We start from the raw sequence: 17,766 nt of genomic DNA, 5'->3' as shown, positions 1-17,766 counted from the left end.
GGCTTGGTTCGTCCTCGTCGGAGACACGACTCAATTGACCAGTAAAGTAAGGTTAGAATTTAGAATGCGCGGCAGTTCATAATTCAAAAATTCTACTATGGGTTTCTTATGGGAGCTTGATTTTACAGACAAAATACACCGCACAGGTAGAAATCTTAACTAGTTCATGCTACAAGCGATAAAGACTGTACAATTATCTTCCTGTTACTAAAGGTTTAACTATATAAAAAGCTTGTGTTAAAAAAATATCGCAAATTAAAAACAACGTTGTTCATCAAAGTAACGTACATCGTTTCTAATGCCTTGCGCATGAGTGAAACGGAAAATCCAGAAACACGCCGAACAGAAAAGGAACGTGAATGTTTTGGAGGGCCAGTGACGTTTAGATCGTGAAAATCCCCAAAATATGACAGTTGATTTCGTATTTTCATCACAACAAACAATCATAATCACAATTTTTGGATGATATATTAGTTCTGTGATATTGGTTCACATTAGGTTGTATATGTCTGTGGACTGGTTTTATTGTATTTGTTATTAATAGTGACAGAAAGACATGCGTTAACAATAGGGGCAATTACCAGTTTTTTTTTTGTTGACGATCGGAAATGCATTGTGAACGGATAAAATTCTTTGCAGTCAAATAATGCAGTGAAAGTCACTTGGTATACTGAATTAAATGTGCTTGAAGAGTTTATTCGAGCTAGAATGCGAAATAGCCAATGGTAAGTTAATGTATATTGATAAATTCTGTATCCAGTACAATTATGAGGTATTTTGTTTCATTTTGCATAGATATTCCTTAAGAGAGGCAACAAGTGAAACCACAAGAGGTGCATTTGTATGTCACCATATGGCTACACCTGCCCTACACGGGCGTTATAATTTATTTTGGACCAATAATTTGCGTTCTTGGAACGTACATCTGAAGAAAAGTGAATCAGCCGAGGTCAGAGCTGTGATCTCCGAAAATTCTTTTAATCCCCAAGTCAACCTAAAAACAGCTAATGTTGAGGTACAACTTTATGAAAGCTTACGACAAACTGATGGGAGCGAAGCACTGCTTTGGCTATTGGGCCCTGAACCAGAAAGATCTGAAGAAAATCTACTTCACAGTGTCGAAGAACTATTAGTGTCCGAGGACTATTTAAATGGCCCATCAATATAACAGTTTGTGGGTCAGTTTTTCACCAAAAGTGAATCAGATTTTGCATTAGGCGGTGCAATTTTTTATTGTAGAATATATTTTTTTTGTTTTGAAATAAATTGGTCTTTAAATTGTGATTTTTTTTAAATGGGTGTTTCAGACCCAATTCGTACTAAAATGAAAGTAAAATTTTCATTTTCTACCAAAAAATGTGAAAAGAAAAAAGCTTGGGATTGATGATGATTCTTAAATCAAAATTTGGCAATTGATTGAAAACATTTTCAAATATGAGATCTCCTTTATGTATCATTTTAAATTCACAGCCGTATCTCTAGCATGTGAAAATCAAAGCCATTTATGTGGAGGGGGAAGTCAATGGCAGTATGAACCACTGTGCGACATACGTTCGAGGCAAATGTAGTGGTAAAAGTTGAATTCAAATATTTATTAAATACCACCGGTTCCGTTCGTGTTTGGTATCAAGATCAACAGTAAAAATATGAGTCTTAATGGTACAAGTAGTGGTATATATAAGAAAATTACTTTAATGGTAGAATTTAAGCGTTAAAATGACGCCTCGATTTCACCCATAAGGATTACACGGGGAACTGAAATTCGGGTCTCGTGTTATGAACTGAGTTCAAATTTCGCGCGTCATTCACTTTACTGGTCAATTGAATTCAGTCAGATCAGAAACTGCATTCAGGATAGTGCATTTAATTATAAAATGTAGCTTATTCAAATTACCAAACGGTAATTGGCTACACAAAAACATATATTTCGGGGACAAGATGAATTGCAAATTTCTCGTAAAGTAAATTCGATGATAAATTTAAAAAGTTTTTGGAGGAGTCTTTGGTAATTAATGGTCTTTCTAAAACCAATCAGAACGATTATTTTGGAATTATTTTTATTTTATTTGTTATTGTTAACTTTGTTAGTATTTTGAGAATTTATTTTTTTGTTTCATTTGGCATTTTTAATTTTGCTTTTACAATAATTTTCCAAATTGCTGCTTTTTCCAAGTGTAGCTTATTTTAAAGGTTCAAAATTTAACGTTTTCTCGTCATGTTATTTCAAAATCTTTACATCTTGGAATAATTATTTGAGTTTATAGTTCTAGAAACTCCTAACAAATCCATTTATGTGCTGAATCTTTTTTTGCTCCTCTTTCCTCTTCTAGCAAGAATCTTCGACGTTCTGGTTGGTTCTTGCTGAACGACATTGTAAGTAATATTTATAAAATAATATATATGTAATATACTTACATAAAATTTTTGTTACATTATATTGATTGACATGCAGCACCAAAACAAAAACACGTTCTCACAAAGATGATTAATTATATATATGTATATATATTTTTTTCATACATGTTATAACCTACCTATAATGCTTTGCCCACCCATCAAAAATCACCACGAGCCGCCACTGAACATTAGTATGACATCGAGGCAATTGGAAATAGATGGGATGTCAAGAATTTAGTCGGGGCACAAAAAATTGATTTGATTTAAGGTTGCCATATCATCAATGGCGCCCTGAATTAATTTATAAAGAAATACTACTGACTGCGTGATTCTTCGTTATCTTAAAGATCCCATATTAAAATAAATTAACAATAAATTTTGCTCAATATGACGCACAGGATACTGAGAATAGCTCTTATAATACAAAAACTTTAAAAATCGTCTTTGTACATTCTCCAACAAAATAGATTGGTAAGCATAATGCGGATAAAATATTAGTGAACAATATTCAAGTTTTTACCGCACAAGTGCGTCATATATACATTTCAATGCAAACACATTGTCGAAAGATTTACAGTTCCGTATTATGAAGCCAAGAACCGTAAGTGCAGAAATGACGATTTTATTAATATGTTCTCGAAAACTAAGTTTCTTGTCAAAAATTACTCCTCAACTATTTCAGATCTCAACATAACCTTATCATAAACAATGAAATCATGGTGAAGTTCATAGATTAACCTCACCAGCCTATCCGGTCTAGGACCAGTAGATCGTCCCCGGAGAAAGCCAAGAACGCCTCGGCGTACAGATAAGTAGTACTAGGGTAGAAAACTATCGTTTCGAGTATTAGATTGACCAATCAAATAGCGGAAAGTAGCGCCTCCGATGTACTAGCGATTCCAGGAAATCCTGTTGATTAACCCTATTTGGATAGCTGTACCTACTTAACCCAAATTCGTGTTGTTCATTTCATTGTATCATGTTATAATTTATTTAAGTTCACTCCACCGTTTTATTTAAGCTCGCAGTGTAAATCTTTTTATTTCCAAATTAAACCGCTTTTATTCTATTTTAACTTGAGCAGTGTTTTTTTGAGTTGTCGTCTGGTCACGACCTTCGCCACGAAGCGATCAGTAGGTGACGAGGTCCAGGTAGTGAAGTTAATTTAGTTTTAGTCATACGTCTGCCTTCGGAGTCGTCGTTTGCTAAGAGCTAGAGTTACAGGGAGAAATCTTGACAGGCAGTGGCGCCGCTCCCGATAGCTACGTCATTTGGACTTCGACCCACCCCTTCTCCATCTGTAGCTAATCCGGTCGCCTGTCTCTTCCAACCGACGAACCTGGTGCACCATCCACCTTGGCTACCTAACACAGTAGCTTGTTTTGGGGCGACAAACTCGTTCAAATCAAACTATAGTCTTTGCCATTTCTATTGAAACACCACTTGTTAATCGTAAATTTGGCAACGCTCATATTCAAATAATTTTCTAACTAAAAGCCGTTGTCAATCAACTGAAAGCTGTTACCAATTGCTAAATTTTAAGCAAAATCAACAGGTGGTGTTTCAATAGAACTGGCAAAGACAATATCTAATTTCTACGTGACATTCTTATGATGTATAAACATATAATAGCTATTTATATACTCAATACAAAAAAGAAAAAAAATCCGAACACCTTAAAACCCGCATATTGAAGCAACTGTAAAAGCATGTTTAAAAAATCTAGGTTTTATAATAAGAAACACCAGTGAATTTAAAAATATCCATTGCATTAAATTGTTGTTTTACACATTAATAAGATCTAAGTTAGAATATTGTAGTACTATACGGACACCCTATCTCCAGGTTTATATTACTATGTTAGAAAATGTATTGCGGAAATTTTGCAAATATTTGCACTTAAAAATATTTCATTTGTATCCCCCTTTTCATTGTGAAACTGTTATTTTATGCAGTGCAGTTAATGAAGACCAACTATGGGCCCGTAGAAAAGTTGCATCTCTAATTTTTTTACAAAAACTTATTCATGGCCAAATAAACTGCCCAGTGCTTTTAGATTTATTACATTTTGTCTGCCCAAGAACAAATAATCGAACATCAATAACTTATTATTTTGATATTCCGCGAACACAACATCATTTCAACAGTCCACTAATAACTACTCTTAGGCTTTATAATATCAGTGTAGGAAAAGTTGTAGACATATTTTATGATAACTTCCGTAAAGTTAACATAAGGAAAAATTATTTGCGATTTTATATAATGACCATATGATGCACGCTTAATTAGAGGGTTGTGTACCACCCTGTTGTATTTTTTTTATTTTTTGTTGTACATTCGTCATACATAGCATTTATTAATTATTAGTTACATGTTATTATAGTGAATTCTAATTTGTATTTAAGTTCCGCTATAGACTGTAAGTCTGGAAGGAAATATATATTATTATTATTATTAAAAAACGTCGATATTTTTAAATGAAATTTTATACACGAATTGGTTGTTACATAAGTAAAGAATGATGAGCATATGAAGACAATATATATCAAGTTGCAAAATGAACGCTTTTTTCGCTCCAGACGTGAAGTTTCTCACAGTTTTGCAACGTGTCATATACAAGATTTTTTGCAATTTTGAACAACTAAAGGTTAATATATAGTTATTTAAGTATTAAGGGTGGTAAGCGCGTTTTACAGTTTGAGGGGTATTATATCGATACAGTACTGGAGGCGATTGCAGTTCCTTAACTCAGAGGGTTAGATCGACCCCTATGTCAGCAAGACAATGCACGCCTACATACGGCAAGTCACAACGGAGTACCTACAACAACATAATGTTGAAGTTCTCTCCTGCCCTGCTCGTTCACCAGATTTGTCACCAGTCGAACATGTGTGGGATATCATGGGCACACGTCTAGGTAACTTGCAGCATATCCCGAATAATTTAAATGACCTTCGTATGCGCCTTCAGAAAGCTTGGGACGAGATCCCATTGGATACAGGACACATTTCAATCATGCCACACATTATTAAATAAATTTTTTATTTCACAAGTTTTAGGCCTGTTATTTTAATCATTTATTTAGTTCGATTTAAAGCACATTTGGTGAAACTTTCAGTTTTATCAGTCAATTAATTCAAGGTGTTCGGATTTTCATGGAAATCAGTATAGTATTCAATTGGTTAGATATACATCTCAAGTATGTATAGTAAAAGCGTATTGTGTGATAAGTAACACAATTACGGCGATTCGCAAAATACACTCAAAATGCAAGTATAAAAACACCAATCTGAATAGAATAAAATCATTAAGCGAAATGTTCCGATTTGCCGTTCTTTGCTTGTGTGCGTCAGCTACCTGGGCGTTGCCCTCTTCACCAGCCCACTCAAAGGTCCTCCCCTCTAAGGTTCCAGGTCAGTATTTTCTAACCTGTATTGCACATCTATGTTTTTATAATTATTTTATATAGGTGCTAGAATTATTAATGGAAATCAAGCAGCAGAAGGTCAATTTCCTTGGCAAGTTGCTTTATTTTTGTCTAGTAGTGAAAGCACTTGGTTCTGTGGAGGCAGCATAATCAGCGAAGAATGGATCTTAACTTCTGGAAATTGCATCAACGGGTAATACATAGCGTACTTTATCCAAAATCATTACATTTATTTCATCTACCAGGGCTGACTCGGCGACAATCGTAAGTGGATCCACGGATGCTTATGGAGGCGACGTTTCAGATTCCTCTCGACTTATTCTTCATGAAGACTATGACAACGATCTTCTTGCCAACAATATTGGACTTATCAGACTCAGGACACCTTTAAATCTTGGTGGTAAGAATTACAAGAACTCCTCCTTTAGCAGTTGTTGTACAAAATACTTATGTAGGAAACACGATTGCCGTCAGTTTGTCTTCTGAAGAACTTGGTGAAAATGTTGGCATTACGGTGAGCGGTTGGGGTTTAACTAGCGATGGTTAGTACATTAAACACACTTTATTTTTTTTGTCAAAACAATTTTTCCCATTTCCATAGATGGAACTACAATCAGCGACTCGTTGAATTACGTTGAACTGGTCACCATTTCGAACACAGAATGTAAAAATTATTATGGCTCGATTCTACCTGAAATGGTTTGTGCTGATTCTCCCTCATCTCAAGTCAGAAGTACCTGCACCGTAAGTATATATATATATAAATTAATTTTTAAGGATGTTTTAACATAATGATTGTTTTTAGGGTGACAGTGGCGGCCCAGTGGTGATTAATGCAGGTTCAAATCCAGTTCACGTAGCAATAGCCAGTTTTGTTAGTACCGAAGGATGCGAAAGCGGTGCTCCTTCTGGATACACCAGGACGGCAGTTTACAGAGACTGGATCCAAAACCATACTGGACTTTAAAATTATAAATAGTTCTAAAAATCTGTTATTTTATCAATAAAAACAAAGGTTTATGAACAATTTACGTGCATTTTCCTATTTTCTTTTTATATACAGGGTGTCTCAGAATTAAGATGATGATAATAATAAACACTAAACAAAAAATACACAGTATACAAGGAACTTTCTTTCGACAGCCATTGTTATCGAACCTTATCAAAATTATCAAATCTCGAGTGATTCCCTTAATCTGGGTGTTCGATAGAAGAATGACATCAAATTCTTTCTTCAACGGCGGCAATTTTTACTGAAAAAAACGGCGGTTGTTTCTGACGTCGTACATGATAGATACGCGGAATGAATCTAAAACTAACATTTTCATTTTCTTAGGTTATGAAGCGCCAAAAAAAAACCTCAAATCGTTGTAATCAAGTCATCATGTTTAACATCCAAAGCAAATTTCAGAAAAAAATCTTTTCAAATAAAATTATTCGACCGTTCCGGGACTTTATGCTAACTCTCTATATAACATACTATACAACCTAAAATTTTCTAAAAAGTTAATGTCTCACTATATTATTAAAGAAATACGAAGGCAGTCGAGATATAATCACTACATAGTATAAAACAACAAACATATCTGTGTGAGTAGTGAATGCGGACGGACGTGCTAAATTTCTTCTTCGATTGATTCGTTGTTTGAGCATAGCAGTTTCGGATTTTTCTATTGAGTGGCTGACTTGGCCCCTTGGAGGGTCGGTGAGTTGTTTTTTTTTTTCTTGCTTTTGGGTCTAATTGCCTCGGATCAGAGTTGAAAAACTCCGATAAATTAGTCTACAATTAGCCATCGTTAATATCTTATCGCCTTTCTTTTTGTCTGAGTACTATCTGTAGTGCTATCACTGAGTGTTTTTCCTTCTTGTGCTACCTCCTCTTGGAGGTGGTTTATTATAACAAATTAATAATTTAATCACAATGGCAGTTAAATGTAACAAGTGTTCACGCACAATCGGGAGAAGCGATTTATATATTTCGTGTAAGCAGTGTAAATACAATTACCATCTACCATGTGGGCAATTAACCGATGAAATATATAATAAAATGCTAGAGGATAATTCACTTACTAAATGGAGCTGTACATTTTGCAAATTAAAAATTGTATCTTCTGATGCAGATTCCAATAACTTTGACAGCTCTCAAAATATAAACCTCCCGGTGGATAAGTTTAAACAATTGGTGCAATCAATTATTCGTGCTGAATTAAAATCTGCAATTACTAAAATAGACCTTATGGAATCACGCCTTCAAAATCTTACAACTGAAAATAGTCTTCTTCGTGGAGAAATAGAGAAATTAAACAAATTATGCCAAAGCAGACCAACTTCTGAGTGTAACTTGACTCCTACTGATGTCAGTACTAAAACTTCTTATGCTGACGCGATTGCAAAAAATTCGCAACAAACTGTAATTGTGAAGCCGAAAGACAAAGAACAACCTATTAATAAAACCAAATCAGATATCTTGTCTAAAATTAACCCCGTTGAATCTTCTTTAAACATAGGGAAGGTTAAAAATCTTAAAGAGGGAAGCGTGTTACTGGGTTGTGATGACGTCAGTAAATTTAAGCAACTTTCAGAGACTAATAAATTATACAATGATTATGATATTAAAGTAGTTAAAACCTTGCGTCCACGTATTCGAATTGCGGGAATCTCTGATAGTGTTGATGAAAATAACATCTTAAAATATCTGGTTAAGCAGAATGAAATAATTTTTGATAAAGACAGCGAATATAAGTTGATAAAATTCTCTAAGATAAAAAATAATGAAGACCGTTTCCAGGTATTAGTAGAAGTAGATGTTTCTACATACAAAAGAGCACTGAGCCTGGGTCACTGTCTCATAGGTCTAGATGGTTGCTCTATATACTCCGGTATTGGTGTTTCCCGATGCTTCCAGTGTAATGGCTTTAATCATTCTTCATCTAAGTGTAACAAAGAACTATCTTGTCCTAAGTGCTCTGACAAACATAAAATACAAGATTGTAAAGCAGAAAATTTGTGTTGTGGTAACTGTTTTAATCTAAAGCGTGATGCTAAAAGCCAAGATATTGATACAAATTATGCTGCTTGGGATTACAACAGCTGTCATGCTTATAATCTAGCGGTTAACAAAATCAAGCAAGATGTCTTTGGTCTCCCCATATAGCAATCCACATCGTTTGTGGCCTCGGACAAGAATATTACTACTGTAAATACCCTCCCAGTCTATAATCAGGTGTCCTCAATTAGCACTCTTTCCTCTTCATTAAATTTTAGCTGTATTAATAGTTCTTCAAATAGTATTTCTCATTCTAATATACTGATTTACTATCAAAATGTTAGAGGACTAAACACCAAATTAATACAACTGCGGAATTCCATACTTTGTTGTCCCTATGATTTTATTTGTCTATCTGAAACTTGGCTCAGCTCTTCTGTCTTAGACGCTGAATTTTGTCCAAACCATCTTCAAGTGATAAGGACAGATAGAAATATGCATAAAATGACTGTAACCAAAGGTGGAGGTGTATTACTTGCATGTCGTCGAGAGTTTGCATTACAACCCATTGACCTTACATCTAAGGGTTATAATTCACTGCGGTATAGTGAATTGCTTGCTGTTAAATGCTCTATAAATTATTTCAATATTTACGTTGTAGTAATATATGTACAACCGAAGGCAACTATTGAGGAATTTGAACTGATATTTCACATATTAGCCAATATAACTGAATCAAATAATCATAATGTTCTCATAGTAGGTGATTTTAATCTACCAGATTACAGTTCAAATTTGTCGCTTCCTGTGACAAGTAACAGAAAAATTTCATCCCTGTTCAATTTTCTCAATTTCTGCAACTACAAACAGTACAATAACGTTAATAATATTAATGAACGTTGTCTTGACTTGGTTATTGGTAGTTTTTATTGTTCTGTTGATAAGTGTGATGACTCTTTAGTGGATGAGGATGTTCACCATCCCTCTCTGATTATCTCAAAAACTCAGCGTGGCAAAAAAACCAACTCAATTATTCACAGTGGAATAGTTAATGCCCACTGGAACTTTCGACAAGCTGATTACCCAAATTTGTATAAAGAGATAATGAAAATCAACTGGACTGAACTTAACAGCATTAGTGATATTAATATTGCTTCTGGTATATTTTACGATAAACTAAATAATGCACTCAACTTACATGTTCCCAAAACTCGTCGTTCCCTTAAAATATGCTTTCCGCCTTGGTTTACTCCAGTCAATATAAAGAAATTGAAACTTAAAAACACCCTACACCGTAAGCTTAAATCAACTATCAATGAAACTGAGATACATAGCAAGTTTAAAAAGATACGGTCTGAGATAAAACGTGACATCGACTTAGAATACAAACGATATATAACTAACGTTGAGGTGAATATTAAATCTGATCCCAGTAAATTTTGGTTCCATGTAAACAACCTTAGTAGGCATACGGGTATACCTTCGCAGCTGAGCTACTCAAATAAACTTCTTAACAAACCTGATGATATTGTCAATGCATTTGCAGAATATTTTTCCAGTAATTATAATAATTGCACCGTGAATAACGCTGACGACTTTGCTGATTATCAAATGTTAAATCCAATAATAAATCTAAACACTATCTCGGAATCAGATGTTCTAAACGCTCTGAAAAAGATCAAACCTAATATGTGTTCAGGACATGACAATATTCCAGGCTTTATTCTGACAGATTGTGCCTGTATACTAACTCCACCTCTAACAATTCTTTTTAATTTGATTCTAAGAACCTGTAAATTTCCTGAAATATGGAAACTATCAATAGTATCTCCAATTTTTAAAACTGGCGAAAGAAATGTAATTGAAAATTACAGGCCCATATCATTAATTTGTAATTTTTCAAAAGTTTTTGAAATAATATTACACAAGCATCTTCTTTTTAATTTCAGAAATGTAATTAGTGAATATCAACATGGGTTTGTCAACGGTCGATCCACGGTTACAAATTTATGCACATTTACTCAATTTGCAGCTGACTCACTTGATTCCAAGCTCCAGGTAGATGTAGTATACACTGATTATTCTAAGGCATTTGATAAATTAAATCATGTAATTCTATTGGCAAAATTAAGTAATATTGGTCTCTCTGTTTCATTAGTTAATTTAATTGAATCATATCTATCTAATAGGTTACAGTGCGTTACATATTATGGACACGAGTCGATAAAAAGACCTGTTCCCTCGGGGGTGCCTCAGGGCTCCGTACTGGGCCCTCTTCTGTTTATTGTTTACATTAACGACATTGTTAAGAACATAAAATCTAACGTTTTAATATATGCTGATGATCTTAAGATTTATAAAGACGTCTCAACCATAGAGGACTGCATCTTGTTGCAAAATGATTTAAATAGGTTTCATGAATTTAGTTTGTCTAACTTACTCCCAGTGAACTATAAGAAATGTCACATAATGACCATTACCAATAAGTGCACACAAATTCAATTCGACTATAAATTAAACAACATGAGTCTTGCTAGAGTGGATACATTTAAAGATCTAGGTGTCATTTTTGATTGTAAGCTCAGTTTTGCTAATCATGTGGAACATATATGTAATAGTGCTTTCAGGTCACTTGGTTTTATTATAAGGTGTGGTAGAGATTTTACACAGGTTGATAGCTTGCGACTGCTGTACTTTGCTTACTTTCGCTCAAAGCTCGAGTATGCATGTATTGTTTGGGCTCCTTTCACACAAAATCGTATTAACCATCTGGAAAACATACAACGACGTTTTTTAAAATACACAGCATTTAAGGAGGATGGTGTTTATCCAGTCAGAGGTATTCCTCACTCTGTCTTGTTAGAACGATTTAAAGTAGAAGCCTTAAGTACTAGACGGTGTATCGCCTCGTTCAAATTTCTTCGTAATGTGATAAATTTTCACGTTGATTGCGCTGATCTTCTTGGTAAGATATTCATCTTGGTACCTAGAATGTCATCTCGATCTAATCAATGTTTATATCTTCCAACTCCTCGTCTAAATATCGAAAAACACTCTCCAGTCTATGAAATGTGTCACCAGTATAACTTAGATCCGTATGTCTTTGATATCTTTAGATAACTTTGTCTAGTATTAGTTCCGTATTTTTTTTTTATTATTTATTTTTTATTATTTTTTTTTTTTACTATTTTATGTACATATTTAATTCAGTTTTGATATCGCCTTGGCATGCTGAACTCTTATCTAAGAACTCCAGTAATTATAGCTGCAGTATTTCTTCCTTTCTTCATGTTAAGGCGTATTATAGTTGACCTGTAATTGGGCTTTGACCTGTTGGTCAACTTACTACTATAATAATAATAATAATAATAATAATAATAATAATAATGAATGAATGACAGGATGAAGTTGACTACTGGACCTACTGTTTTAACTGTCCTATCTGGGATCAGTAGTAATCTATAATAGCTGCTGATGTATTAAACAATTGCTATGGATTTTGAAATTATTTGTATTTACATTTATTGTATTATAATTGGTTTGTTAGATATTATTATTTTGATCAGACCTACCATTGATCCGGAAAATTAACGGGCATTCAGGCAAGAATTATATCATTACAAACCCAAACACGATGACCAAGTAATTATACCTCGACATTGTTGTGACCTTTTACATGGAACCATCCCTAAGATTATAGAACTACAAACTGTAATATTAACAAAATATTATGTGTGTATTCTAACCGGGGTCATATGACGTGCCGTTAATTTTTTACTTCCCGAGCGTAAGCAAAGGAAGTATTGTAATCGAGTCCGTCGGCCGACTCTCTACTTTTACGTTTTCTCGATCTTTCATGACTCCTAGAATACGAAAAAATAGGTCTCCCATTTCCGTCTGTCTGTCCGTCCGTCTGTCCGTCCGTCTGTCCGTCTGCCGTCCCGGATTTTTATTAGACCGATAATCTCCGAAAGTACTGGACCGATTGTTGTGAAATTTTGTACTACTAAAACGCTAACCAAAATTTGTCTAATCATCCCCACCACTAATGCGATGACGTCACTTAAAAATTGTACATAGTAAATGGGTCTTAAATTGTATAAAATAACATAGTCCTACACATGTAGTTTACGACTCCGAATTCAGTTTTTACCCGAAACGTCCAGATTTTTGGAAAAAAAATCAAAATCATAAAACAACATTTTGCAATTTAATTTTGAATCTGCTAACCCGAATGTTTTAAAATGTTGCAGATGTTTTAAGGCTCTAAAGAGCATCATAAATCTTTAGTCAAAATATATTTGGTTATCCCCTCCAAAAACTTGATGACGTCAGCTCAAAAGGTTGCCGAATAAATCCTATCTAAAATGTACAAAATATGATGCGTCTGTACTTGTGATATATCACTCCATTCATATTTTTTGGATTTGCATATACAGGGTGACTCAAAAAAATTAATGAATGCGCAAAATTTATTTTACTGATTTACTCAGGAACTGGAAAACCGAATGCTTCGAAATCTTGAAGATGTTTTAAAATTATCATAAGCATGGTAAATTTTTGATCAAAATGTATTTGGTCGTCCCCTCCTAAAAAATTTATGACGTCACCACAAAATTTTGCTGAATAAATCCTATCTAAAATGTACAAAATATGGTGAGTCTCTTCTTGTGATTTATCATTCCATTCAAATTTTTTCGATTTGCATATACAGGGTGACCGAAAAAAATTAATGAATGCGTCAATTTATTTTATTGAGTTAATCAGGAACAACAAAACCGAATGCTTTGAAACATAGGAGATGTATTAAACTTTTTTATCAAAATGTATTTGCTAATCCCCCCTCAAAAAATTTGATGACGTCAGCTCGAAAGTTTGCCGAATAAATCCTATCTAAAGCGTAAAAATATGATGAGTCTGTACTTGTGATTTATCACTTCATTCATATTGTTTAGATTTTCTTAAGAGGTGGCTTAAAAAATTAATGAAGTCAATTTATTTTATTGATTAAATTAAAGGCAACACTTATTATTACTATTGCATTGGACCAACCCAATTTGGTAGACACAAAATTTTTTTAAGTAAAAACTCGGTGGAAACATAAGGGTAGCACGCTTATTTACATCGACTTTAACATTACAGACCTGCATTTGTTTTATGCGCTCACTTGGTTCCGCGAATGTGGAATAGACATGTTTATAATCAACCAATTGTGAATTTCACCGTCAAGAATTAAAATAAAACCCAATGTTTTATATAATAAGCGGAAGTCGAAGCAATAAAACCGATGGTCGTTTTGTTTACAGTTTCTCTGTTTGACTCTCACGTATGCTGTCACGCTTGTCATCTTAAATTAAGAATGTTTATACATAAACGATTTTCAGTTGCCTTTCATATTACTAGTCCTTTTGTATAGTAGACCAAGAGTTATAAGGTTATATGGCCATCACAAAATCATCCCATTGTGTCGAAGTGAAGTTGTTTACAATAGAAAAGGTTTTAGGGTCGTAAATAACCTGTCCAATGCAGCTCGACCGGCTATTTTGGTTTTGTTCAAAGGCGGCTTTCACTAAATATGAAAATCCACCATTCTACTATTTCTTTACTACCTGCAGCCGCTGAAGGTTCCGAAATAACCACTCGCTCTGAAAGCCGGCTCTGTTAAATGTGAGCAAGAAATGTTTAGAAGACGATTTATTGCCAATCGGTAAGCTTAGTGCGAACCACACAAAGGGGGTATTTATATGCGGTCAACTACTTTTATGATGGTCATATAACCATATACCTTTTGGACAAGTATACTTAAATTAGCAATATCATGTAGATGGTAAAACGCTAACCAAAATTTGTATAAAATAACATAGTCCTACATCTGTAGTTTACGACTCCGAATTGAGTTTTTAAGTGAGTGAGTGAGTGAGTGAATCATGAATCACGAATCACGAATCACGAATCACTAATCACGAATCACAAATCACAAATCACGAATCACGAATCACTAATCTCAAATCACTAATCACGAATCACTAATCACGAATCAAGAATCACTAATCACGAATCACGATCCACTAATCACTAATCACGAATCACGAATCACGAATCACTAATCACGAATCACTAATCACGAATCACTAATCCCTAATCACGAATCACGAATCACTAATCACGAAATCACGAAATCACGAAATCACTAATCACGAATAACTAATCACGAATCACGAATCACTAATCACTAATCACGAAATCACGAAATCACGAATCACGAATCACTAATCACGAATCACGAATCACTAATCACGAATCACTAATCCCTAATCACGAATCACGAAATCACGAAATCACGAAATCACTAATCACGAATCACGAATCACGAATCACTAATCACGAAATCACGAAATCACTAATCACGAATCACTAATCAGGAGTCACTAATCACTAATCACGAATCACTAATCACGAATCACTAATCACTAATCGCGAATCACTAATAACTAATCTATTTTTTTTGTGATTCGTGATTAGTGATAAGTGATTAGTGATTAGTGATTCGTGATTCGTGATTAGTGATTCGTGATTTCGTGATTTCGTGATTGTAAATCGTGATTCGTGATTAGTGATTCGTGATTTCGTGATTTCGTGATTAGTGATTAGTGATTAGTGATTTCGTGATTAGTGATTCGTGATTCGTGATTAGTGATTCGTGATTCACTCACTCACTCACTCACTCACTCACTCACTTAAAAACTCAATTCGGAGTCGTAAACTACAGATTTTGGTTAGCGTTTTACCATCTACATGATATTGCTAATTTAAGTACAAAATTTCACAACAATCGGTCCATTACTTTCGGAGTTTTTAAGTGAGTGAGTGAGTGAGTAAGTGAGTGAATCATGAATCACGAATCAAGAATCACGAATCACTAATCACGAATCACGAATCGCGAATAACAAATCCCGAATCACGAATCACTAATCACTAATCACTTATCACTAATCACTAATCACGAATCACTAAAAAAATTAAATCAGTGATTAGTGATTAGTGATTCGTGATTAGCGATTGATGATTAGTGATTCGTGATTAGTGATTTCGTGATTTCGTGATTAGCGATTTCGTGATTAGTGATTTCGTGATTAGTGATTTGTGATTCGTGATTAGTGATCAGTGATTAGTGATTCGTGATTCGTGATTAGTGATTCGTGATTTCGCGATTAGTGAGTCGTGATTCGTGATTCGTGATTAGTGATTCGTGATTTCGTGATTTCGTGATTAGTGATTAGTGATTAGTGATAAGTGATTCGTGATTAGTTATTCGTGATTCGTAATTCGTGACGACTGATTTCGTGATTTCGCGATTAGTGATTCGGGATGAGTGATTCGTGATTGGTGATTAGTGCTTCGTGATTGGTGATTCGTGATTCGTGATTAGTGATTCGTGATTAGTGATTCGTGATTCGTGATTAGTGATTCGTGATTCGTGATTCATGATTCACTCACTCACTCACTCACTCACTCACTCACTTAAAAACTCAATTCGGAGTCGTAAATTACAGATTTAGGACCATGTTATTTTTTAATCACGAATCACTAATCACGAATCACTAATCACGAATCACGAATCACGAATCACGAATCACTAATCACGAAATCACGAATCACGAATCACGAATCACTAATCACGAAATCACTAATCACGAAATCACGAAATCACGAATCACTAATCACTAATCACGAATCACGAATCACTAATCATGAAATCACAATATCACGAATCACTAATCACGAATCACGAATCACTAATCACGAATCACGAATCACGAATCAAGAACCACTAATCACGAAATCACGAAATCACGAATCACGAATCTCTAAAAAAAATTAGATTAGTGATTAGTGATTCGTGATTAGTTCGTGATCAGTGATTCGCGATTAGTGATTAGTGATTCGTGATTAGTGATTGGTGAACAGTGATTAGTGATTAGTGATTAGTGATTAGTGACTCGTGATTAGTGATTAGTGATTCGTGATTAGTGATTCGCGATTAGTGGTTAGTGATTCGTGATTAGTGATTGGTGATTAGTGACTCGTGATTAGTGATTTGTGATTGGTGATTAGTGACTCGTGATTCGTGATTCGTGATTCGTGATTCGTGATTCACTCACTCACTCACTCACTCACTCACTCACTCACTCACTCACTTAAAAACTCAATTAGGAGTCGTAAACTACAGATGTAGGACTATGTTATTTTATACAAATTTTGGTTATCGTTTTACCATCTACATGATATTGCTAATTTAAGTAGAAAATTTCACAATAATCCAGTACTTTCGGAGATTATCTGTCTAATAAAAATCCGGGACGGCAGACAGACGGACAGACGGACAGATAGACGGAAATGGGAGACCTATTTCTTCATCTTCTAGGTGTCATGAAAGATCGAGAAAACGTAAAAGTAGAGAGTCGGCCGACGGACTCGATTACAATACTTCATTTGCTTACGCTCGGGAAGTAAAAAGAATAAATTGAAAAACTGAAAAATCGAGAACGAAAAATTGAAAAATCAGAAACTGAAAAATCGGAAAATATAAATACCGAAAAACTGAAAAATCCAAAAAAAAATCAGATATCAAAAAATTGTAAAATCAAAAAATCGGAAAAACTCAAAATTGAAAAACAACTGAAACATCGAAAATGTAAAATTTTAAAAATCGAAGAATTGTAGAAGAAAAACCGAAAATCGGAAAATTGAAAAATTCTAAAATTTAAATGCCGAAAAATGAAAAATCTAAAAATTGAAAAATCGAAAAACCGAGAAATCTAAATTGAAAAATTGAAACATTTAAAAATCAAGACAACCCAAAATGGAAAAGTTCAAAACTGAAACATTTAAACTTTAAAACTTAATAAATTGAAAAAAAAATTACGAATCACGAATCACTAATCACTAATCACGA

At 34.2% G+C, this 17,766-nt stretch overlaps 2 protein-coding genes and 1 long non-coding RNA gene across 3 annotated transcripts; all 3 read left to right on the top strand.

Moving 5' to 3' along the window:
* The first annotated feature begins 397 nt into the window (after nucleotides 1-397).
* Nucleotides 398-1,282, top strand: LOC135120450 (uncharacterized). Its single transcript, XR_010278618.1, has 2 exons — nucleotides 398-725; nucleotides 796-1,282. It is a non-coding gene; the product is annotated as an uncharacterized LOC135120450 (long non-coding RNA).
* Nucleotides 1,283-5,611: 4,329 nt separating this feature from the next.
* LOC135120438 (brachyurin-like) lies at nucleotides 5,612-6,853 on the top strand. Its single transcript, XM_064044754.1, has 6 exons — nucleotides 5,612-5,810; nucleotides 5,867-6,017; nucleotides 6,070-6,224; nucleotides 6,280-6,366; nucleotides 6,426-6,568; nucleotides 6,630-6,853. The coding sequence occupies exons 1-6, from the start codon at nucleotides 5,714-5,716 to the stop codon at nucleotides 6,789-6,791; spliced, it is 795 nt and encodes a 264-aa protein (XP_063900824.1). The 5' UTR covers nucleotides 5,612-5,713; the 3' UTR covers nucleotides 6,792-6,853.
* A 2,461-nt stretch (nucleotides 6,854-9,314) lies between these two features.
* Nucleotides 9,315-14,475, top strand: LOC135146054 (uncharacterized). Its single transcript, XM_064078212.1, has 5 exons — nucleotides 9,315-10,602; nucleotides 10,843-11,385; nucleotides 11,459-11,530; nucleotides 11,674-11,905; nucleotides 14,340-14,475. The coding sequence occupies exons 1-5, from the start codon at nucleotides 9,315-9,317 to the stop codon at nucleotides 14,473-14,475; spliced, it is 2,271 nt and encodes a 756-aa protein (XP_063934282.1).
* Nucleotides 14,476-17,766: the final 3,291 nt, after the last annotated feature.

This window comes from Zophobas morio, unplaced genomic scaffold (assembly GCF_036711695.1).
Source record: "Zophobas morio isolate AGI-343-1 ecotype UQ-CSIRO unplaced genomic scaffold, CSIRO_AGI_Zmor_V1 ptg000005l, whole genome shotgun sequence".
NCBI classification, from domain to species: Eukaryota; Metazoa; Arthropoda; class Insecta; order Coleoptera; family Tenebrionidae; genus Zophobas; species Zophobas morio.
The sequence above is the reverse complement of the archived record's forward strand: the minus strand, read 5'-3'. Positions and strand labels throughout refer to the sequence as shown.